Raw genomic sequence first — 25594 nt, 5'->3', positions numbered from 1 at the left:
AGAGATACGTTGATGGTAAATAAGGATGTGAGTGTAGAGTTGAGCTGAAGGACAACAGTAAGCTCATTCTGCCATCAAACTAAGCTTCACCTCTCAACTGTTATCCAATTACTTTGATGCTTCAGCGGGCAGCCTTTCTCATCATTCACTGGAGAACATTAAAATCACCTTATCTGCTTCATCTCCCTCTGCTGTCATTATAGCTCATGATGCATCGGAGCTTCACCCCTCCACCCTGTCTATCTCTCCCAGGGGAGGATCCCTAATAGCCTGCTATAACTGGGCTTTCCTCCAACACATCCCTTAAAGTGACAGGGTCAGCACAGAAGTCGCCCGGACTGGGAATTCCTGCTGCAGTGTCAGTATGTTGAGACTCCACATGGGAAATGCATGGCAGGCAGGCTTGTTATGGAACGGTTAAAAAAAGACACATCATGACCAGTCATGAAGATCAGATTTACATAAGCGGCTCTACAGAGAAGAATATTATTACTTACACAACAACGTTTTCAAGTGAAACCTGCAAACTTTCTTTGCATTTTGATCGTTCATTTGCAGGACAGTGCAACATATATGAAATGCTGCGCTTTACGTCGCTCCGTAAAAGGGCGAAACCTGTTTACGACAGTTGGGTGAACTGTTTTCTGCACGTGTGAGTTGATCCAACAGAGCCCAGAGATACCACTTATCCGGCACCATTTACATTTACTACATCATCATCTGCACAAGTGGGGACACATTTCAGATGAATATATGCATGTGGCTGTGTGAACTCACAGCAGCTCCAGAGAGGCCAGACCATCAAACACACCACCAGGCAGCTCTGTGATTTTGTTTCCATACAGAACCCTGCAAACAAGCAAAACATCAACAAACAAATCTGCAATCACAAATCATCCATTAGCTCGCATGTGTCAAACTCAAGGCCTGCGGGCCAAATGTGTCCCGCCATTTTATGTGGCCTACAAGCGCTTAAAAGTCTGTTTGTCTTAAAATAATTACCGTATTGTTCCCAATAGATGTGCAGTGCACGAGTGCAAACCTTGAGTACTCTCTTGGGAACATGTGAGCGCAGGCTCACATATTCTATAAAATTCAGTAATGACACATGCCTTTGTTGACACAGAAGTACTTCTGCACTTGCACATATCCAGATTAGCCCCCACCCCCGTCATCCTGTGTCCGCGTTCCACCCACCGGTATTTTTATTCAATAATTAATCCGAATTATTTCAATAAAGTCCCAGCATTTCTTTTTTTTTCTTCAAAACGTGCACGATTAAAGCAAGAAGGTGACTCTTGTGATCAGTCTGCTACCATCCTGCTCATGATTCCAGAGCACACACATTAATGCACACATAGGTAATTAGGCACATATGCAAATGTCTACATGCAGATACACCGGCTGAGACTGTTTGTATATCCTTCAGTAGAACTCTCCGTGTACAAGAAGCAGGTGCTACTTCTGAATTATATCACAGTAACAGATGCACAAACACATGGAGACGTGGACAGGCTTGTTACAGAAATATGTAAACACATGTTGGTGGAGACACCTCCATCACTCCACTCATTCCTCCATACTGTTATATGCTAGCAATGGCTGTTACTCACAGTGAGTTGAGGGCTCGGAGGCCGTGGAAGGCGTCAGGGGCGATCTCAGCTATCTGGTTGTTACTCAGGTCTCTGTGAACGACACAAGGAGGTTGAAGTAAAAGAGGTCCTTAACACTTATTGTTGGCAGTTTCAAGAAGGTAGAGCAGCTTGTTTCCCAATGGCAAGATTGCAGGTTTGATCCCACCTCCTCCATCCTGTCCACGCAGGAAACTGAACCTCAAAAAAGCTTTGTGTTTACACACAATATGAACAGTGAACATTGAACCTCCTCAAACTGTCTTTTTTCCGTCATTTTGGCCAGCTCAGTATCCGTTCTTTCTAAGAAATAAGCATCATCTCCACATGTGATCAAGGTGGTGGTGGAGTAAATGTAAAACTTTGTTAAAGAAGCGCTGTTAAATACAAGCGTGAATCCACACAGTGGACCTGGCTGGTTTTCCACCCTGGGTGATCAATCAATCAATCAATCAAGCAGCAGACGTGTGGAGGAATGACGCTTCATGCTCACTGCCAAAGACGGCAACAACTAGTCTTTTAACATTAAATAGCCAGGATGTACACAACAACTTATCGACATCGAAAGCCACATGGCTCACACGCATTGTTCCAAAAAACCTTAAACTCCCCCCATATATGCGCCGGGGGGGCATGGCTCTCTCAAGGTTGCCAACTCTTGGTCTAGCGGTTATCTGCGTCTAGCCGGCTATGCAATGCAAACAATGACTGGCTCTGGCTAATCAACACACTCCCAACATCTGTACCAGTCAAAATCTCACATGTACTATAGCAAGAGGCAGTTGCGTAATGAGAAAGGATCCAAACCAGCTCTATATTGGATTTTTTCTTTCTAATAAACTTTAAGAATTGATTTAAAGACAATTTAAGGGAGACTGGATACGTGAGAACACCCGGTGATGACTCCTTTAAGACTTTGGTTTGGTGACTACTCGAGGTCCATTTGACTACACGGCTGTGTTGGCATCCCAGCTTCTCACTTTAGTGATAAAGAATCCCACAAGCTTTGGAAAGCCGGAGAACGGAGGAGGATGATATCTCCAAATGATCTGCACAGACAGCATGACCATGAGGAGATGATGCATTGGTGAAAATCTTCACAAAAACTAGCATGGAGTAAGTCCAGAAGGAAATCTTTGATAGAGAAAGGTGTGTCGCCCAGTCAAGAGCCACCTCAGAGTTCAGTACCTCCAGGTACCAGGGACTCAGAGTCCTGCCACCGTGGTTCCAGAGCCAGTGTGTTACTGCAGTTTGACCAAGATATGTCGGTATGTATAATATCATTCAAGCTCCAGCCAAATGGGACACTGACAGTCGAACCCAGGTCACATTCCTGATGATGCATCCCAGAGCATTCGCAAGATGTTTCTTGTAAAGTCCTGACTGCTTTTGAGCCGGGGTATTTGAGACCGAGAGGACCTGATCTTTTCCTCCTGGTCCTCCAGATTTATTCACAACTGTGACCTTTATATTGATTTGTTGGCTTATGCAGACTGGAATTACTTGCCTGTGGACACTTTAACTGCTTTTTTCTCAAATCTCATGTTACACCACAGTTAATATGATTTGAAATAACTTTTTTATCGTTTCTCTGACTGTATTACCGTCACTATGTGACAGCTTTCTGTCATTTATTGGAATGAATTTCCTCATTTGAATCTTCCCCAAAAGCTTTCATATAAATAATTCTGCTGTTATTGGAAATTGATGAGAAACGTGTTGAAGGATGCAGTTTTTCCCCACGGCGTGTTTCCATGAGGGATTCTCTTGGGTCCAACACGTATGATTGGTTTTATTGAAACGTTACCCTCAAAATCAAATAAAAATAAGATAGACTTCATGCAATGACTCTACTGTAAGTGGACCTGACAGCAAGTTTTTTGGTTTTGTTTTTTTGTTTTTTTGCCAGTGCTGTTATGCTGCCCAAGTTTGTCTTTGTGCATTTGTTATTCGGGTCCAGCCTGCCAAAACCACAACATGTTAGATGATAAAAATCCTTGTTCTGCTGCCACATGTCCGTCGCTCAACTGTCAGGAGGCATTTTAAGACGAGCCACTTAAACTGGGCTGGTAATGTAATCAGCATTCCCCCACTGGATGGTTTCACAGTGATGATAGCAGGGGGAGATTGGGAGGAAGAGGAAAACCACAGACAAAGACGAAGTGGGAGAACGTTTGGGGATGGAAACGGGCAAAGGAAGAAAAGCAGTAAAAAAAGAGCCAAAACCACAAAGACTGAAAACCCAAAACAGACTCCAACAAGTCAGGATTAGTATTACTATTGCGGTCGGATTTGAAGGGTTTGTGTTTTATTGTGTTTTTTTCAGACGCGCGTCAGGTCACAATGATATCCGCTTGATTTATCATGCGGATACCATAAAAGGCCTCAGATGGGGAGGATATCTGTGTGCAGCCTGATATAAATCAAACGCTCCTCCATGTTGCAAATCCACTGGGGCTGTGTGTTACGTTGAGCAGGAAAACCGCAGCTCGGTGAGCAGAAGAGGCTCCACCAGAAAGCCATCCAGTTAGCAGGGTGGACTTCCAAACATTGACATTTTCTCTCAGCACTGCAGAGAAAGACAAACTGTTACAACTCTGATTGACGAGAGTAGTGGAGACGAAGGCCACGTTGACACATAGCCGGGTATTCACAAAAATGGATGTTTCTTCCTCAATGTTTTCAAAAACAACATTGTCCACAGCAAGTCGTTTTCAAAAATACATTCAATGACACAAACCCGCAAAAAAACCTGGTTCAGAGTTTGTGTGAGCACACCACACCTATAGGTGGCAGTGTAACGTGAAGCATAAAGCCAGTCAAACTCTTTGAAAAAACAACAATGTATAGCATTAATTCCTTCCTAATCCTTCAGCAATAATGCCAAGAGGGTTGTCTTGGTGTTTAGGCACCTCCTAAATGTAAGACAAGTAAAATACAACAAAATATGTTGTTTGGAGCCACTAAAATTCAACTTTTTGAGAACCTAGATGGAACTTTGTGACAATGCTCCGTCTCGGGCTCTGTCTCTGTTTAGATGGCAAAAACATTGTTAAAACAACAACACTTAAATAGTTTAAAAAAACATCTTAAAAAGTTTTTAAAAAGGTTGAATCCACTAAACAGAGCTACAGAAACTACTAAACTAATACAAATAGTTGCCTTTCTAAATTGTGCACTAATGAAATTTCACTGCTCGTGTACTCGTTTATATTTATAACTATTCTTGCCATTTTACCTTCTTTACTGCATAATCAGTGCCGTATACAAATAAAATAGAAATAAAAGCAAAAAGTTTATTTTCATGACATATTCTGAATGCTTCATGGAGCTGCTGCAGAGGTACAGGTTGAAGACTTCACCTGATAACATGGAGCTGTTAAAGAAACACATTTTGATTGGCTTTGAGTTTGTTCACGTGACTGATATATGGGAAAGGTCTCACTTCTGCCAAACTGTGCTGCCAAACTGTTATATCTAGCCACGTGTTGGATAGACTAGAATCCTTTGTACCAGACATCTGTTTTGGGGATACATTTCCATTTTCAAAAGCTCAGAACTGGATTTCCAGGTATTTATTTCTCATCTTGCAAAAGACTTGGCCTCTTACGTTGCCAATATCATCCCAATAAAATGATTCCAGATCCTATAAATCGATCGAAGGCCTGATGGGATCCATCAAATCTGTTCAGTGTGTTCTGCTACCGATGCCTTTGTCTTGACATTTCAAAGATTTATTTTAGAATGCTATTGCAATCTGAACCGTGTGTGTGTGTGTGGTGTGTGTGTGTGTGTGTGTGTGTGTGTGTATGTGTGCTCACATTCGTCGGAGCTTCTTGTACGAGGAGAAAGCGCCCGGAGGAACCGACTTGATGCCGTTCTGCTCCAGACGGCTGAAAGAGAGACGGAAGGAGGCGATATATAACGACTGCATGTTACTTCCATTAAACAAAAGAAGGCGCTCAAACAGTACACATCAATCAACCCAATTCAATTTTATTTAAGGAGCGCCGGCCACAACATTGTCGAATATCAATGGAATATTCAGCTTAACTCCAGACATTCAGAAGAAGCATGGAACAAATGATATCAAACTGTCATGTTCAAGTTCCCACAAAGTCTTTGTGTGTTTGATTTGTAAATGTTTATTATTGTACTATAATTGTCACAAGGACAAACCGATAAAATAAACTCTGGAGATAGGTATAAAAGGTACGACTACAGGCCTGTATGAAAACCTGAGCACTAAATTTCAGCTTCTCAAGTGCAAATGTGTTATTTAGAGTTTCTAACAGTTCTTAGCAGCAAATTCTATTATTGTGGAATTCTTTAGGAAATCTACCATCAATCAAAATGTGCTTCTTAACATGAGGCTTTAAAGCTGCCTGCAAGTCTCAAATCGTTTCATGTGCAAAGTCTTTTGAAATTGATCAATTTGATGTATTTAGGGAGGGATACGTCAATGAATAGGAGAAATGATCCGTCAAAACCTTGAGAAACGCACACCATGGAAGACTCTAAAATTTGGACAAAATATTCTTGAAACTATTGAAATAAAGGAAAGAAAAGCCCAAAGGTCCTTTTTTATACATTCTTTTATTAAAATTTTGAGATTGAAGTAAAGTCAAAATTGTGAAAACAGTAGAAATCACCAAGCTTGATAAGTTTTTTTTGGCTTTTTTTAATAAATTCCATTTTCCAAAAGTTTAACTGAAATGAAAGCGATCCAGAAGATCTTTTGTGGCTCCAACCTGAATATATCTGTGAAGACTGGATTGAGTCGTCGTGCTGGATCACCGCAGATTGTTCAGAATAACATAGCAAAATAGTGGAATTATAGGTTCTCTCTATAATAAAGCCAAGTGATTTAATTTGTCCTCAGATATTTGATGCTGAAACATAAAGTACATGTAACGGCCTCAGAAATCCATTGATGGGATTTGTCAAAGTGACCACCCGCTGTGACAAACCATCATGAATGTGAGCCGCCGCCGCCGGCACATCGGGAGGTCGATGAGTTTGAACCCTCGTCCTGATTCAGGAAGCAGGTTAAAAGGATAACATGTGATTATTTAATATTGGAGAAGGGGTAGGATTGTATTGTAAGTTTTACTTCTTCCAACCCATTTTCCGACATGTTGAATTAGATGAGTATTATTTGTGTATATCTATGTGAATGAATACATTCAACAACGTTCAGCAGGCAGACAGCCTGAGGGAAGTGGCTCCTCCTCAACCTCTCTGTGTTTAGCACTCGTGTTAAATCATCTTTAACATTGAGTGTGATGGAGCCATGTTTGAATCCAGTGTGTGAGCTCATTGTAAAAACAACCAAAGTCAACAGCACTAGTTGCTGTGACAAAATGATCTTTGAACTTTCATCTATACAAACTGGAAATGTTTCTCTTTGAACACTTGAGTCACTGAGTCCTTTTTCAGCACCTTTGTGCCAAAACAACCAAAGAAATGTGGATTTATTTCACTAAGAAGCCTTCTGCTCTCTTTCTCCTGTCACAACAACCAATCAGGTTGGACAATTCTTTAAATACCTATACCTCTTCATCCCCACCAGACTTTCCTTTAAGCAATGTCTCAGTGGTCTATGAAAAAGAAAAAGAAAAACCCAACCAGATGTTGAGTTTTACCTTTTCTGGGAATGAATTGTCATTTCAGTGAATCTCTTCCTACATTTTCCTTTCTGTGTTGCTACAGGTCACTCGCACTCAAAATACAGACTGCAGAATAAAAACATGCTGCTAAATGGCACCATATCCAACTGACATGAGACCTTTTTGTTCCAACTGTCTGCTCAGTAATTGAAAATCATTTTGATACATGTCTGTATTGTTTGAATTCTGTCTTTATTGATGTTTTATTGCTGCTTGTACCCTTGAAACAACATTTTGAGGCATGAAGTACGATTCTTTTTCTCTTATAAAAACAGATTGAAGAAGAATTTCTGCTGGTAAAACTCATCCAACCATCCATCTATGTTTAACAAACTGACTGCGGTTTCCTCATGCATACGTTACGTATACATGTTCCTTTGCTGTAGCGCAAAATATATATACTGTTTGCCACAAAAAAGAAAAACTTTCCGTTTAAAGGTTATACATTGGAATACACTGGGCTGTATGTGGCTCCTGAACTAAAATGTGTTTGACACCACTGATCTAAATTCCGTGGGATCCTCAAAGGATTGCGCTATTGTCCCTGAATGTTCTGCTTTCTGCTGTGCGTTTACTCACATCTCTGTCATGGCTTCAGGGAGGTGGGCTGGGATGGCGGTAAGGCCCCTCCCTCGACAGTCCACAATGTTGTTGCTGCAGGAACACATCGGAGGACAGGATCCAGACGCCAAACTGCACGGCTGGACGAAGGCACTGCCGCTGTGGCCTGGTCATACCGAAAATATAACAAAAAAAAAAAAAAAAAGAAGAAGTTTGATCTTCTTCAAGTTTTGCATTTTGGGTGATGCTCAGTGGCCGTACCTGAGCAGGCGAAGTCGCTCTTCCGCAGCTCAGCGAGGTTCAAGCCCCTCAGTGCCGGTGGAGCGCTGCACTGAGTGTAGAGGCCCAAAGATGCCCGCTGCCGCAGCCACGGGGACAACCAGGCCAGGTGACAGTCACAACGCAGAGAGTTAGAGTGGAGGCGACTGCAGGGAGGAGAGGGACACGTTACGTCGGCGCACACATAGATTAATACACAGAGCTGGCATAACATTATGATTACTGGAAGTCAACCAACGACAGGCTCATGGAGGGTTCGACTCAACAGATAAGCTCCTGAAGAAGCTGCTTAAAAGTATTGACAGTGTCAGGAAGTTTCTACCACAGTGATACCTAAAAGCCATCTGTATAATTATGATAGGAGATGTTGCAATATTAGATGTTAACGAAAAGTGGCCCAAGGATGAAGCCTTGAGGAAACCCACAAGTGATTTTCAAATGCTCAGATTCATAATTACCAACTCGTGCTTTTGAGATTTAAACCAATCAAATGTTTTGCAAAAATTTCCTATTATTATTACTGCATTTTAAAGATTTTTTTACTGAAATGACTTCATGAAGTCAGAGAAAAAAAAACATGAACATATTTGTGCAAAAGATTATACAATCCTTTCTTTCCCCACATTTATTCATTCAGTCATTATTTTCCTTTCATGACAGTGGAAGCAGAATGTGTACATTATTGCACGCTACATTTTCGAATCAACACCTCCATGATTGAAAAATCACAACCGAGTTAAGCCATGCTAATGCTAACACTAATTTCCAAGAATGCCTTGTTATTTGCACAAATCTAGTGCAATTTGACGTTTGTAGGCGCGTCGGGTAAACAGACCACTTCCATATACCATTGTAATAAGTTCTAGTTTGAAGCTCAAACTGATGCAGAAGTTAATGCTGGTTGTGATTTTTTTTTTTTTATCCCCAAAACTGTCAGTCCAGTCTGTTGTGTATGAGGGAGTATGAGAGCCATGCTGACCGTTATCCAAAAACACCAATTAGAACATCAGAACTGGACCGCGGAACAATGAGGATTTTATACCACATGGATGGTTGAGTACATGGCTTTGCTGGCAAATACTTTGAAATAGGATGCATTGTGGGAGGAGAAAAGGTGTTGAGTTGTTGGGTCCTACCGTCCATATGGATGCTACTCTGACACCTACCCTAGCAAATGCATCTTTACATGGTACATGGGGTAATAATACCCCCCTGGACAAAGCCAAAATGGTTTAAAATTGATTTAAAAAAACACAACAACCAGTTTGAAATGTTAACGTAACCTTCAAATTTCTATCGGTTATCTATGAGATGGGCTGGACAAACAAATCCTTTCCAATCACAACTGTCAGAACTTACAGGATCGTTAAGGGTCTGAGACAAGTGGGTAGCTATGTTATGGCTGATCCACAAGAGGAGGAGGTCAAAATACAGTAATTAAGATAAAACTTAACATTCTGGGAAATGCACAAAGACAGGGAAGAACTTACAAGGTGCGCAGCTTCGGCATATGATTGAAGCTGGAGACGGGAATACTGCTGATGTTGTTGTTATTCAGCGTACTGAGAGAAACAGAAAAACGGCAACAACAAAAAAAAGCCATCATGAAAATGAGCAAAAGAAAATATAAATCAGTGTTGACACAAAAGTTTGACAGGAAATATAGAAGTGTGAGTGGAAAAGAATAGAGGAACAGGTTCAAATGGGTAAATTAAGCAGGAAGAACAAAGCAGATTAAATCATACAAAGAATAACAAGTCATTTAAGGTCCATCAGGCAGCAGAAATGATCCAGTGGGGGAACATTTTTTTTAAATATTTCCTCTGTACTCACAGTACTTCCAGAGATCGCAGCGCTCTGAATGCCCCCTCCTCAATACAGCTGATGTGGTTTTTATCCAACTGACTGGTAAGAAAATAAAGAGAAGAAGCAGAACCAGGCGGATTCGGTTTAGTGACTCAGTTCGACCGACTACTGTATAAACATGTGTGTGAGCTGAGGGTTTTGTTGGAGTGTGCAGGCCCCGTTTGGCGGCAGCAGATTGCACTCTGCTCAGCACTTTCTCCACTTGGTGTTTGCACTCACAGGTTTTTGAGGTCTGTGGCTCCTCTGAACGCTCTCCTCGGGATGGCTTGGATGCCATTTTCACTCAGGTCCCTGGAGAAGACAGAGGAAGTGAGAAAAACCACACAGGAACAAGGATTTTTAGGAAAGAGATGGCTGATTTGATAGTGTCTGCTTTAATGATAGAGGACAACAACAGGCAAAGCACAGATTTATTACATGTCTATTTTACCCCTTCAGCTTTAAGGCAAGACACGATTTATTAGAGTAAATAAAAGTAAACAAAATCATTAAAATAAAGGGAATAAAATAAACAAAGACATTTATCAGAGAGCTTGCATCCATCAATCCTTGAGGAGTCATATTTTAGAAGTAAATCAGAATTTGTTGAGTCAGAAATCCTTTCATTCTTGCAATATTCTTCAGATAGTGTGCCGATGTTGGTATTGTATTCGAGCCAAAAACTGCCTTTCTGTTTTTTTTCTGGGTTAAGTTGTAAAAAGTTGTGAGAGATCCACTGATTAATTTCATTTATGCATTTAATTATGATAGATGCTGTAAAGTTCTATGATCTGAGCAAGAAGGAGCATGTCGATGTTCAATAAAAGGGGCCCAAAGATAGAGCCCTGAGGAACCCCAAAAGTGACTTTCATATGCTCAGACTGATATACACTAATTGACATAGAAGAGTTCCTGCCTTGCATTTTACTATTTAGTACAATCAAATACAGTCCCATAAATTCCCAACCATCATCATTACAGTAACTACGAAAAGTTATTTAACATTTCATGATTAGTTGTTAATTTGCAGAAAACAATGCAGAAATTAAGAGCCTGAAAAGGAAGCATCTAATCCTACAGAATTTCGTAGCAGCAGCCCTTAGCCACCAGCAGTCTGCTCTGCACCATTGCCAGATAGTTTTATACAAGCCTAACTGCCAGTTCCTCCTTATCTTAATGTAGTTTTCCCCCTCGCCCTGAGGGGATTCAGGGGGCAGGGAACAGTAGGTCATGTGTACAATAGTGGGATTTTATGACAAAGGAAGGAAAGGTTGAACCAAAGCTACAACAGAAAGGCTCCATGGAGAGTGTAAGGAATGGACAGGTGAAGAACAGCCGCAGAATCCAGTCTTTGTGTGCGTGTGTGTCAGATGGACCTCAGAGGACAGCGTACATCATCTCTGGCTGCCCTGGAGGACTTCAGACACACTCCATTAACGTCAGGGTCAAACCAGAGGCCAAGACATCAGGAAACACCCACTGTTGAGGTTCTATATGTGCCGTGCTAAAAAAAACTGCCAGAGAACTAGGTTTGAATTTACACTGCAGAATGTGTAAAAGTATATTTCACTCTTTTTTTTCCAACACTGGTGATCACAGCAAGCAGGTGAAAAATCTGCAAAGCAATGAAGCTTCTATGACAAAAATGTAATAATTATTTCATTCAATTATTGCGTGACTTTACAAATAATATATGTTTGCAATTGCTGTGGCCAAGTGTTTCCCACACCAAAACTAAGATCAAGTATGTCCAGCCCACATGGCGAGTGACTAATCCAAGACAAGATGAATTCCCAACCTCTGCAGAAAACAGATTATCACATCAAGAATAAATAGTCTGAAAACTGCAAAACCAATATAGTGATGCCAGATATATACCGGTATATATTCGTTGCATGAAAATATGCTGGTACACAATATGGTACAATACGGTAATGACTGGCCCTTCTCTGAACTGTGTTTTCTGCTGTGCAGGTTTAAAGAATGGTCATTTTTGTATTCTGTATGTGAAATGAATGGCTAAAAACAGATATGTTCCTGATCACTCAGTTTTCTGTGAGATGTGGGACTAATCCTGCTAACAGTTTGCCAGTAAACCACAGTTATTGGGTCCCTCCCCCCCACAGAGAGGCCTGCAGTCCAAAAGCAATGAGGGAGCTGAATGTATTAAAAAAAAAAAGGGAGGGGGGGGCGAGACAAAACAAGAGCAAAGGAAGTGAAAAGAACCGACGGTGACTCTGTCTGAGGCCCGTCGACAAAGTAGAACGTCTCTCGGTGCTGAAGACATGAAACAAGCAGCGAGGGAGGTGATGAGGGATATACAGAGTGACAGGACTGGCAGAGGGAGGAAGGCAGGAGGGACAGACACAGTGGAGAAGTGGTGGGTGGTAGGAGACGGGGCACGGGGAGTCCCACAGGGGGAAACCATGGACATAAATTATAGTGTGAAGCGAGCGGAGGGGGGTCAGCATCAGCTCCAGCAGCCTCCAACCTGGACGAATATAGAAATGAGTCAAATTTAAAGATGGAAACAGAAAAGAAAGGATATGAGCCAAGAGAGAAAGTCACGAATAACATCGGAGCAGTGGAGCGGGGCCGTTACTAGAAGCAGACTTGATAATAAGAGACAGACATGGGGGACGAGATGGAGTCCAGTTTTTCTGCTTCGCTTCAGACGTGGCTCAAGGCCAGTGAACCCGTCCAACCATTCACTCTCCGCTGAATTGCTTCAACGGTACTTAAGAAATAATTCAGGCCTGAGAACACAACTGAGTCAGATAACCAGCTTAGAGCAAAGGTGTGCAATTTACCAAAAATAGTACTGTTACAAGTTGCACCTTAGTCGAATCAGTCAAGTCATATTGGTGTGAAAAATGTAGTTTATACTCCATCTGCATTGAATATGAAGAGGTTTTGCGTTTCCGCGAATCACCTCAGCGCAGCCTGTGTGTTGACGATATGCGCACCTCCAAGAGTCTCCAGCTACGCTTTAGACGCGGCAGAAACGGCACACCTCTGACACCATGCCCGGAAGCGAGCTGGTAGCGCCACCACTGCATTCCGCCGGCTTGCAGCCGAAGGTAAAATTCACACCGTTACTGCCAATCTGTGTGCCAAATTGCTCATCGTGACCAGAAAATAAACACTGCCTACGAGTTTAATTTAACCCGATCCTGCTACGCCCCCCAGCGTTATGGCGGTGAACTACTGTGCGACACATACAACCTGGAGGCAGAACTTCCAGAGGTGATCTATTGAGCAAGTGCTTTTGTCTAAAACAGTACCGGTAGTTCTCAAGATTTTCAGTGTGTACGACCTGACAAAGTACCAAAGTTCTCCACCATGATAGCTGCCCTGAACATACTGTAGCGGAGGCTTGCTCTGTTAGCTTTGGACTAATTAATTAAAATACACTTCATGTGATTTACATTTTTTTGTTCTAATTTTTGTAATTGTATACATTGTATTTATTTCAGGTGTTGTTTTGCAGTTGTTACAGTTTGTATCCCAACTAGCTCTTTTGGATCATATTGTAGTCAATGTGATCATTTTGTATCACTTTACACACACAGACACACACAGACACACACAATTAAAGATGCTTTCCCATCAGGTTGTCAAGATATGCGTTGCTAGGACGCGGGCAGGCTGAATATGATGTTTACTGGAGGGAAACACAGACTGTCACAGCTGGACGTGTGTGTGTGTGTGTGTGTGTGTGTGTGTGTGTGTGTGTGTGTGTGTGTGTGTGTGTGTGTGTGTGTGTGTGTGTGTGTGTGTGTGTGTGTCTGTGTGTGTGAGACACAGTGCTCCTATAATATTTGCTCTCCCTCTCTCCTGCTATCCTTCCTATTCATTTTCTGATCCGTTCTGTCATCCGTTGTGTCGCTGTCCGTCCTCTTTGCCGCTCTTCCTCGCTCCTCCTCATCCTTGCATTGTTCTGCCTTCCCTCCTGTCGATTCAATATCCTCATCCCCCCACCCCCGAGTGAGAAAGGTAAACTTTCTCACTCGTTTCTGGCTCATCTCTCCTTGTTCTGTGGCTGGAGGTCAAACTGCAATGAGGTTTAGTGCATTCCTGCCGAGGTGGCGTTTCCCATTTTGGTGCAAATATGCTTGTTTTCAGCTGCTTAATGCTACCTGTGTCCACTGACTTCAGATCTGCTACTTATTATGAAAGGCTTTAAAACTGTATCCAGAAGGGACGTGACAAAATTGTTTACTGATGGCAAAAAATGTGTTATGATCTTGATGGGACGACTTTACATCAGTGCAACAACAAAAACCGCTACTATCAACAAAGACAGTTTGCAAAAGTGATGGTAAATTTCAAAAGAATCATTCAAACACAGTTTTGAGCACTTATCATTATTGCACATTAGAAATTAAATGATTTCTGTGTGAAAAGGACCACACATCCATACAGAGAACAACACATTTTAAACTTGAACGGACACTAGAACGGGTATAAGCGCATACCTTTGCCAAGACCACTTTAGTCACAAGGTTCTTTGAACCACCCCTTTCACCAGTTGTCACACACAGTAACTAACCAATATGTGAATAGACTGAAACAAGTGATGAAGTAAACTATTGTGCAAAGCAATCAATGCAACAGGTGCAATGACTGCGGCCAGCTTCAAAGTAGCAGCCCTCTGTGACAACAGAATTTGTTTCATATGAAATTCATTGGGAATCAAGCAAAGATTACGACTTAGGCCCTTTTTACACGACAACGAATACGAGTGTATCTGCAAAACTTTCTTCACTTTTTTTTTTTTTTTGGGGGGGGGGGGGGGTTCCGTTTACACGGCACCAGTGTGCGGATGCACTGTATCTGTAGTTTATATCGGCTCCCAAGGTGGAAAGTTTCTTGAGGCTGCCGGGGGCATTGGAGCCTGTTACGACACATGCGCATCTCCCCCTCTCCCGCCTGCTCATCCAGTTATAAACAAACATGGCGGCCCCGAAGTGGAATTAGTTGCGGTCTGTATTCGAGTTTTATCATCTATATCAGCAGTTTAATAGTTGAGAGACTCACCCCTGATAGCATCCGATGCGTCTTCAGTCCACACTGATGTCGGGGGCTCTCCATTTTCTTCACGTTTATAGCGTATTGTTCTCTGCACACCCGTCTGTGTAGTTTCATTACAGAATCAAGCCACAGCGCCACCCTGTGACCCGGCATACAAACTTCATCATTGTCTCTGTCCGCTGCTGCAGCATAAACGCGCTCCCTTTTTTTTTTTTTTTTTTAAAGGATCAGGTGTTACGTGAAATGTTGTCATGTAACCGGGGCCTAAATGTGATCGAAAATACTTGTAGTACGTGTGATTATAGTTAATAGCGTGAGCTTCATTCTGAAAGCATGAGTGGAAGCAGCAGTGCCTTGCTTTGATCTCAAAATACATGAACAGTTTTGCCCCATAAAAAGATGTGTTTGATTTCAGTATATCTCCATATTTTTGAGAAAGTGCTTCATAAGTATAGTGTTCAAGATCAGTAGATTAACTTAATGGCAAAAGTTACAATATTTGGTAAGTCCAACATTCTGTATTTCTAAATTCAAATGGTGAATGACAGTCACATAATCCAAGAGGAAAGGGTAATGTTAAATAGTGAGATGAGACCATATGAATTTAATTGTGCCATTTGTGTGAGTTCAAGAATGTGTGAGGACAGTAGAATATATAGTTCTTGAATGTGTTTTCGTGAACTGGATTGAGGGCTACAGAAACTGCAGAAAGTTACTGAATGTGACAATTCAAAAATGTGCATTTCTGGAATGTATGAATCTTCTAGAATGTTTCAGAGATCTAGAAAATCAGAGAATGCAAGAATGTGTGAGTTTCAGATTCTCTGAAAATTCCATGAGGTGTGAGTGTTCTAAAATTTGTTTTGCGTTTTCACTTGAAAACACTGTTGTGGAAACTGGGCCTCAGAATGCATGAATCTTTTTAGAATGTGCAATTCTCGAAAGTTTCAGAGATCGAGATTATATGAAGGTTCTAGAATGCGTGAAAGTAAAATATTCAATGAGAGTTCTACAAAAAGTGAGCATTCTAAAATGTGCAGTTCTGGAATTGGTGAGAGTGTGAGGGTTTGACATTGCAGTCCACATTTCTTTCTGTCTCCGTATCAAACCACGCAGCAGCAAGCAGAGCACGAACAGAGACACAACAGTAGGAAAGGACACCAACAAAAGCCACAAAAAACCAACACACGCAGATCCACACCCACTCAGCATGGACACATTGCCCACATGCTATGTATTAGCCTCACACAGCGTGCAGAGGAAACACGGCTGCCTCTTGATTCAACACGACTTGGGCTTACCACACACACACACACACACACACACACACACACACACACACGCACACGCACACACACACACACACACACACACACACACACACACACACACACACACACACACACACACACACACACACAGTCAACACGCTTGAACTCCAGGAGGATTCATGAACAGAGGCTGCAGATTTCACACAACACACTGAAATCAGAAAACCTGGTCATGGCCATTTAAAAGTACAAAACGTTGTTGGTTGCTATCATTCCTGAAGCAGCACATAAATAGTAAAGGGATTAAATCAAGTATACACATTTTATAAAAATGAATCCAAGATTAAATAAAAAAAAAAAAAAGGGTACAGTAAACAACTGCACTGTCCTAAGTTGAAATAACATTTATAGTGCAAGAGTGTGCAGCACAGTCTGGACTGCAGCTTAGGTTGGTGAGGCAACAGCTCTGGGGAAGAAGCTGTTCTTTAACCTGTTGGGCCGAGTTTTTATTTAACAGAACTGCTTCCCTTATGGGAGCGGGGAAAACAGGTGGCATCCGGGGGTGAGTTCTGTCAGTGCAGATCCTAGTGGCTCTCCTCTGCAGGCGTCCAGCAGACGCAGCATCCAGGTTAAGAAGCTCAGCTCCGATGACCTTCTGAGCTGTCTTCACAACACGGACCAAGTCTTTCCTGTTTCCTGCCATACAGCTGGCATACCAGACAGTGATGCCCTGACACTGAGGATGCTTTCCATAGCGCTCCTGTAAAAGAAGCTGAGGGGAAAGACCAGCCCACTTCAGATTCATGAGGAATTAGAGCCTGCGTTCTGCCTCCTTCAAACAGCCTGGAGGAGAGAAAGACAATAAAAAAGGAGCAGGAAACCGAAATGCGAGAATTAAATGTGACCTGCCGCTGTCTCGCACTATTTTTCCAGTGTCCGTCTCAGTAGCGATTGGCAGTTTTTGTATGCGCTCGGATGTGTTTCTTCCCATGATACTTTTCCTCAGCTTTACTTTGGAAGAACATGACAGAGTAAGTTCAACGTCTGTGGGCCGACCTCTCGCAAACACACACACACACACATGGACACACAATGTGGACAGAAAAATAACAGTTGGGCAGGTTTTCGTAGAGGGAGTGACTGTGTGTGTGTGTGTGTGTGTGTGTGTGTGTGTGTGTGTGTGTGTGTGTGCGTGTGTGTGTGTGTGTGTGTGTGTGTGTGTGTGTGTGTGTGTGTGTGTGTGTGTGTGTGTGTGTGTGTGTGTGTGTGTGTGTGTGTGTGCGTGTGTGTGTCCACTGCTCAGATCTTATTATCCAGTGTGAAGCTGTTAGCCGACGCAGCGGGAAGCGCGCTGCAGTCGCCGCTTTAAGAAAGCTAAAATTGTGGGAAAATCCTTCTCCTGTGTGTTCTGGGATGACAGATTTGTGTCCTGAAGGTAACGTAAATATAGAAATGCATGCATGTGCAAATGGACTGAACCCATGCGAGATACTTATCATTCAAATCCCCACCGATAGAGACTTCTAATCACAAGATTGTGCAGAGAAATATTGAGTTTATACGGCTTTCGTTATGGCATAATTCGAGAAATGTGAAAGAAGACAGACAGATTAAGCTTTCCTGATATAAAAAAACAAGTACATAGAACAATTGTCCAATTGCATATATTTTCCAACAAGCCCTATATGCAGCTATTATAAGTACAGTAGTAAGTAAAATCAATCAAGATGGGCTGTAGTGGATCCCAGCTTGGGTGAAAGAGTGATACACTGATCTGAATCTTGGTTTGATTTGTATTCAAGAACTAAACCAAGTCCACTTAGATTAACAAGGTAAAACCTGGTCAAATAAATGATATGACACTGTGATGATTTCAAAAATATATCTTTACCTTGTGAACGTATACCTGCACATACTGTACGTACAACACTGAACAGGAGAGGTTATAACAACTCAAGCTGACTCAAAAACTCAAAAACAAGTGTAAAAGCTCAAGTCAATATTAACAACAAAAACATTAAAATCAGAAACTCCAAAATATTTTGATTTAAATAGTCAAAATACTAAAGAGAAATTCTGATAAATAAAAGGCTGTGGTAAAACCAGCAGCAGTGCAGCATTTGTGACATCAGTGGACACGTCAAGGTCTAATGAGGAAAAACCAACTGTCTGATGACATATCAGCAATTTGAGAGTAGGACGTCCATCTACTTCTTGGCAGCAGCCTCATCAATTATCTTATAGCGCAAGTACACATTGAGAGTCGCCAAATCATTGACACGATTATTTGTTTTTCGCAACATTTTTCGTTTTTCATTTCAGAAAAGGTTTGTGCTTACAAGGCAACTTTTTCAAAACGAAATCCGTTTACATGGAAACAGCAGAGACATTGTGGCCAAACATTGGGAAATTCAGTTATTTCAATCTACTTTGAGCTTAAATCAAATGTAAATGAGTCATTGCTGGAGAGAACTCTCTGAACATCTCCATCTATGCCCATACTGGGTCACAGAGGCAATACAGCTTAAAGGGGACATATTGTGCAAAATTAATTTTCCCAACAGTAATTTGTGTCCCCATACCTGGAATGGCGCCCCAGAAATGAAGAAAATCTGCCATCTCTCCCTGGCTTCTTTCATTTTTTATAAAGTGTGTTGCTCCAACAAGCCAATCAGAAATCAATCCCTATACAGTGTCATCAGGGGTTTAGCCAATCGAAATCAAGGTTGGCCCTCCCTTTGACCCTCCCATAATAAGGCAGCTCTGTTATGGCACATGGTACTACGAAAGGAAATACTTCCTCCTCTTCCCAAGATGGGCATGTGTGGGCGGAGACAATCCAGCTCACACAGACACAGCAGATTCTGAATGCAGCTCATAAGTCAAATCTAATGACTTTCAAATGATCCTGTAAACAAAGACATCGGCTGAGTCCAGTGTCCTGTGTCATTTGCGAGACTCAAATGTGGGAAAACGTGGCTGTTTCACAGTCACAGTTAATTAACATGTGCAAATACATAGTTACCGATTATTTTCTGAGCATCAAGAATCATGCAAATCAGTCCAATTAGGAGATGAGCAAATGTGAATTCTCACAATAATACAACATAAATGTAAATATGGGTAATTATCGCACATACAGGCAAATTACTCCCTCTTTATAAATTAGTCAGGCGAAATTGAGATTCACACTCCGGTTAGCTCGGAGCAGACTGAGCAGCCATCAGCTCCTCCATCAGCTCATTAGTGGCACTCAGATGTCGATCAGGTTCTATAATGAGTACGGCGAGAGAGGCACACCAAAACACTTTGAAATGACACTTCACCCTCCTCCTCAAGTGCTACAAGTTTTACTTGGTGGTAATTTATGGCTGGATATAAGATGTCCTTCGATGTTTCACATTATAAGATATTAGTGCCGTGATCGAATTTAGTGGGTTTCCATATATGACAATTCTATACTACTGTGTGTCTCCACCAATCAAACGGCATACTTTATCCTGAAGAGATAATAATGTGTAGGTCCTGTAAAGGACATTTAAGTTCATGGTAGAGGTCCAAATATACTTCTTTTACGCACATAAATTAGTGCGTGCATTTCAAATATCATGTGTCACAGCCTTAATGTGATCCAATGTTTCTGTTTTCCTGTCTTCTTTGTTCTCTTCACCTCCACGTTAGCTACACAACACAACAATGCTTCAGATAGAAAGCTCTGTCCGTATTCGTCTGCATCTTTGGCATCAACAATGGCACCTTTAACCTGTGCTGACATTGATCTGCTGTTCACTGAACGTTAATTTTGGCATTATCATTACCTGAAGCTTTTGTCTCCAGTGAAAATCACCTCTGTTGCCATTTCACTGAACTTCTGTTTACAGGAGGAACGCTGTTGAATTGCCTCATTCAGAAAGGTAATTAGTAACTTGTGAGTTAATTTCGAAAGCAACTTGTGAGATTTTTGTTGCAGTAACTCGAAAAGATAATATAATAAATGTAATCAAAAGCTGGTTCTACAAAATGTGTCAATATTTGATAACACAGAAACCTTTTCTCTCTCCGCGTGATGAATAGTAGGATTATAAACTTGACCAATGCAAGTATCTACTGATAAAGGGTTGGGGTTAGGGTTAGGAGGACTTCATGCTGAAGTGGTCACTTAAATTGGCCCAGGTCCAGCCCATGACCCAATTGATAATGGCAGGTTGAGTGTGATTTATTTCCTGATATAATAATCCAGTAGAATGTAATAAAACTATGTGTTTGGTACCAGGAAGCATAACCATGGAGTTAGGGTTTTTAACTAAAAACAGCAATAGCTTACAATGTTTGAACTCGATGAAAACACAGTGGAATCACAGCTTGTCTTCTTTTTTGCTTTTCAGAAACAGACCTAATTGTTGTTAAATTCCATCTTCACCAGTTACTGTGATCCCAATTACAGTAGCCACTTTTCACTTTTTCACCTTTTTTTTTTTTTTTTTTTAAGAAACTGAAACTGAAACTATTAAAATGGCAACGATGCAGAATATTTCTAACTGTTTTATATCAACAAAGTATTATAATGGAAGACGTGCAACTGCCTGGTTGCATTCGATAAAATGCAGGATGTCACTGAAATAACTTAGGAGAGAATGTGGACAATGTAGGAGATAATCTACAGCACAGAAGGGAACGATGTCAAAGAGATAAAAACCACACAGGCAGAAAACAGCACACAACTACATTTGTGTGTATTTCCCAGAGACATTGGGCTTTTTAAAGTCCATCAACACAGCAGGAGGAAAAGAAATCACTCCTGCTGGAGGAAGTGCTAATGGCTTTGCGCTGCGAGGGTGTCACTGTGTGTGTGTGTGTGTGTGTGTGTGTGTGTGTGTGTGTGTGTGTGTGTGTGTGTGTGTGTGTGTGTGTGTGTGTGTGTGTGTGTGTGTGTGTGTGTGTGTGCGTGCGTGCGTGTGTGTGCGTGTGTGTGTGTGCGTGCGTGTGTGTGTGTGCGTGCGTGTGTGTGTGTGCGTGTGTGTGTGTGTGTGTGTGCTGATTGATCGGACATGCCAAGTCCATCCCTGCATTCCCTGATGGGAGTCAGAGTGTGAAATTGCCAAAGCCGCAAACAGCAAGTAATCAGGACAGACACACATACGCGCAAATAAACACACACACACACACACACACACACACACACACACACACACACACACACACACACACACACACACACACACACACACACACACACACACACACACACACACACACACACACACACACACACACACACACACTTTTTCTTTCACCATCACTCCCATGCTTCCTCTTTATATCCATCACTCACATGCACCTATACACAAACGCACAAATATGTTTTTACAGCATTACTTGTGCGGCCAGCACAATGAAATATTACATTCTGTAATCCTTTACCTTCCCATTCATGATAATAACTGATTAGATGACTCCAAAACCTGAAACAGCAATTGCACCTTAACCCATAAAAATGAATACGATCTGTGGACTCCTGCATTTTCAAGTTGTGTATGGTCTGTAAAATAAACGAAGAAACAAAAGCGTACACACACACATGCATACACCCTCAGAATTTGATCAATTAAGTCACAAGTTCCCATACTCAGTATAAATGTAATGGCAATCTTAACCCATCTGTAACCTTAGCATTTAAACTGTATCTTTCTCCTTGACACCAGGTAAAATGACATGTGACCGAGCATGTTGGTCTCGACTATATAGGCGAGAAAGCAATGTATTGTGTTTTGACGGTTTCAACGCAATATAACCGCAAAACAAAGGTGTGCACACATGGAAATAAATACTGTCTCTACCTTTTTTTTTCATTGGTTGGTATTTTTTTCCCTGGCCGTTACCCGCTTCATTCCCCCTCCCCCTGTACTCTGAGGAGAGGGACTCTTTGTATCCCAGTTATAAAAACACATTGCTGCTGCAAATGGATCTATCAGTGAGAAGAGTTAATTGGAAAGAGCTCTGTTATGTCTGCTTTTTCTCCACTTTGTCTCTCCCTCTCTCTCTCTCCCTACAGCAGTGTTTGTGCGTGTGTTTCCAGGCGTCTCCAGGCAATGGGTGATACCTTCCACATCCTGCATTACAAACACATTCAGAACAAAGCCTTCAGAGAAGAGTGTGCCACATAGTGACTGACTGTGTCCAAGCTGTCATTTATTAAATTGGAAAACAAACGTGTGTGCTGGTTTTCTGGTTTATGTAACTTGGTGGGGACCGAGACTCTATTGTGTACTGACTCATCAAGAGTAATGTCATTGTGGGGACATAAATTAAGGAAGCCTCAAGGAAATCAATGCATTTTTATGTGACAACCTGGTTTAGGGTCAGGCTATGGTTAAGGTTGGGGTGAGGTTAAGGTAAAGGTTAGGGTTAGGTAAAACGGTGGCTGAGTTCAGAGGAAGCATGCCATAAATCGGTCTTATAAGCTATGTGTCTGTGCGTGTGTGCATGTATGTGATCGTTTGTACTGCTCCCGGGGGACTCTGTAAGTGATTTGTGGAGCTTTGTGCTATCAAGGAGAAGGCTGCAGAGTTTTCTGGAGAAAGATAAAAGTCCATTACTGCTCACACTGCAAGTAACTTCAGCAGAAAATTTGGTCTGTTAGATCCGGTTTATCCCTACAAACTAAAATAAAATCAAGTAATTTGCAACATCCATGAGATCAATTGCAAAGGCAGAAGAAAGCCATACAAATGTAAGTCTGGTTGACAAAAAAAAAAAGGAAAAAAAAGAATAAATCATTGAAATACTGAATGAAATCAAGGCAAGCAAGCCTTGGCACTGGGAAAACATATCTGACATTTCTGTTTTTACAGCAACTGTCCACCACAATATCATTAAATTTGGACCATTATTTATATTAGTGGAAGGATCATATTTACACATCATCACTCAAATAAGCATTATGAGTATCAGCCCCTGAAATACAGTTGTTGGATGATGGTAAGGAAGACAAGATCTGGAAAAGACAGAATTCACACTTTTCACTTACAGTCGAGAGAGTCCTTCGTTCTTTTGGAACAGCAGCTCTGGAATTTGGCTCAGATGGTTTTTGTTGAGACGGCTGCATGGGGATAAGAATATAATGTTAAAGAACATCAGCTAATACTTGTTTGCTTTGATATATAATGACTAATTCCTCTAATTTATTGGCGCCACAGTTTGGCCCTACACCTTATTAACTGCCAATCCTTCCCATGTTATTAGATACAAAGATACATACGTATATGTTTCTTTGTTTTAGTTTTTGTGACAAATAGAAGTGCAGAATAAGAGTCTCATTTTAAATCCAACTGCAACTGCATTACTAACACACAGTCACAAGTAAGTTAAGGTGTTCTTACAGTCTTTCCAGCTCCTTCAGCTCATCAAAAGCTCCTCTCTCAATGGTACTGATCTGGTTCTCCATCAGGTGACTGCAAAGAATAGAAATCAGATATTTGCATATGAGTTCTTGAATTGAAATGACCATAAATGAGATAATGGCAACACAAATGACACAACATCTTTCACCTTTTGATTATTCTCATTAATGTCACTGAAGACCTGAGACCACATCCTCACAGCTTGCATCACCACAATTGACAAACACACTTGGAAAACCCCCCAGTTCATACAGCATTGTTGTTACACTCTTACGCCCTCCTGACAGCATTGAGCTTCGGGCTCCCAGTGGGCTGCTAATCTGTTTTGAGAGGGCCTCTGGAGATGTCATTAATTCTTGGCGTGTCATCCTTTCAGCGTTTCATGTCCATCATTGACACGCAGTGAAATCCCAGCACTCGAGGTAATCTGGGTAACCCACCACTCTCCAGCCTTTCCCAGAGGGCACTGTGTTTCCAAGTCAAAAGGTCGCAGATAAACCCCACCTTGTCGTAAATCTGACTGACAGTGACACTGAACAAGCACCTCTGGTTGGCTCATGTGTCATATCACAGCTAAAGCATCATTCTGCACCCTCTGGCTCCAGAAGGAACCACAGTTATGATTCCTACATTCTTGCCTGGCCTCGCTTAAGAATGTAAGAGACAGTCTTTTAGTCGATACACACAAATACGCGTGGTTGCCATGTTCACGGAGCCCAATAGCAATTAAAAAAAACAAGGCCATTAATTTTTTTTTTTAATTAACCTGTATATGTTTGGACTTGTCCTAACAGCACTTGAAATACAATTCCCAATTGAACATGGAAACTACAATGAATACCAGAGCATTAATGAGGAAATATCACCTGTGTGTCTGTAATAGTGAAAGAAACTCACAGGACTCTGAGGTGTTTGAGGCCAGAGAAGTCCGTCTTTGTGATGACTGTCAGATTGTTCCCATTCAGATCTCTGAAAACAAAGAAAACAACAGTACATTAGAAAACAGAAGACATGGCTTGGGGTGGCAGAGCAGTATCGTGGATTGCACTATACATTAATAGCACTAAGATCAAGGTATTACTTTTGACCAATTGCCTTTTTGATGTGAAGTTTGTATGGCATACATGTGCCTGCATGAGTTTGAAAACTCAAACTCTGTGTGTGTCAGATATATCTGTGACTTGGTAAAAAGGTAATGTATGACATGTCCAACCCAGCAATACCAGTCAAATGTGTTGACAGCATCATAGTAGGACTCAAATTTAGTCCTGGTTTAAACCCTTTGGGCTTCAAACATCTCTTATGAGGTGAACAAATCATAGTTGAGACTACGATCCCAGGAAACGGGAACAACCTGGGCCCAGTCACCTCTTGATGATCGAGTTCTATTGGTTTGTCATAGAGAGCCTACTCCTGACACTGCATTGTGTGGTTCTCCAGCCATTTAGTAGAGAAGAGGAAGAAACCTGCAGCAGATGGTGAGGTTGGCAGAACCCCAAACTCCCCTTTTCTGCCATTTACACTGATCGACTGCAAAAGAAGGCCAACTGTAAGACCTCACCTACTTTGGACATCTCTTCCTCCTGCCTTCTGGATGTACATACAGACCTCAAAATTGCCTCAACAAATGCAATTTCAATTCAATTCAACTTTATTTATATAGCACCAAACACAATACAATCATTATAAGGAAAGAATTCCCTCTAAGATGAAGAAACCTTTGCAGAAACCAGACTGAGAGGTGGCAGCGGGGTCGGGTTAGAATTCAGATCCTGTACCGCTATTTATTCATTATTTACATTTAAACTTAATTAATATTACACCTTCAGCTAATTCTGTTGTGGTTAAAATGCATTTATTTCATTAAGGTGAATTTAATCCATCATTCTACAAAACTGGTCTGT

At 41.5% G+C, this 25594-nt stretch overlaps 1 protein-coding gene across 1 annotated transcript in view; it reads right to left on the bottom strand.

Annotated features, from left to right (window-relative positions):
* slit1b (slit homolog 1b) overlaps window positions 1-25594 on the bottom strand; it is a gene marked incomplete at both ends in the record, with an annotated part of 62966 nt that overhangs the window by 24193 nt on the left and 13179 nt on the right. Inside the window, 11 exons of the mRNA XM_080515893.1 lie at window positions 778-849; window positions 1614-1685; window positions 5453-5524; window positions 7880-8027; window positions 8123-8286; window positions 9631-9702; window positions 9974-10045; window positions 10226-10297; window positions 23318-23389; window positions 23670-23741; window positions 24588-24659. Of these exons, the coding sequence (XP_080372019.1) occupies window positions 778-849; window positions 1614-1685; window positions 5453-5524; window positions 7880-8027; window positions 8123-8286; window positions 9631-9702; window positions 9974-10045; window positions 10226-10297; window positions 23318-23389; window positions 23670-23741; window positions 24588-24659 (960 nt within the window). The remainder of the gene's footprint in view (window positions 1-777; window positions 850-1613; window positions 1686-5452; window positions 5525-7879; window positions 8028-8122; window positions 8287-9630; window positions 9703-9973; window positions 10046-10225; window positions 10298-23317; window positions 23390-23669; window positions 23742-24587; window positions 24660-25594) is intronic.

Source organism: Blennius ocellaris, assembly GCF_963422515.1.
Source record: "Blennius ocellaris genome assembly, chromosome: 3".
In the NCBI taxonomy this organism is placed as follows: Eukaryota; Metazoa; Chordata; class Actinopteri; order Blenniiformes; family Blenniidae; genus Blennius; species Blennius ocellaris.
The sequence above is the reverse complement of the archived record's forward strand: the minus strand, read 5'-3'. Positions and strand labels throughout refer to the sequence as shown.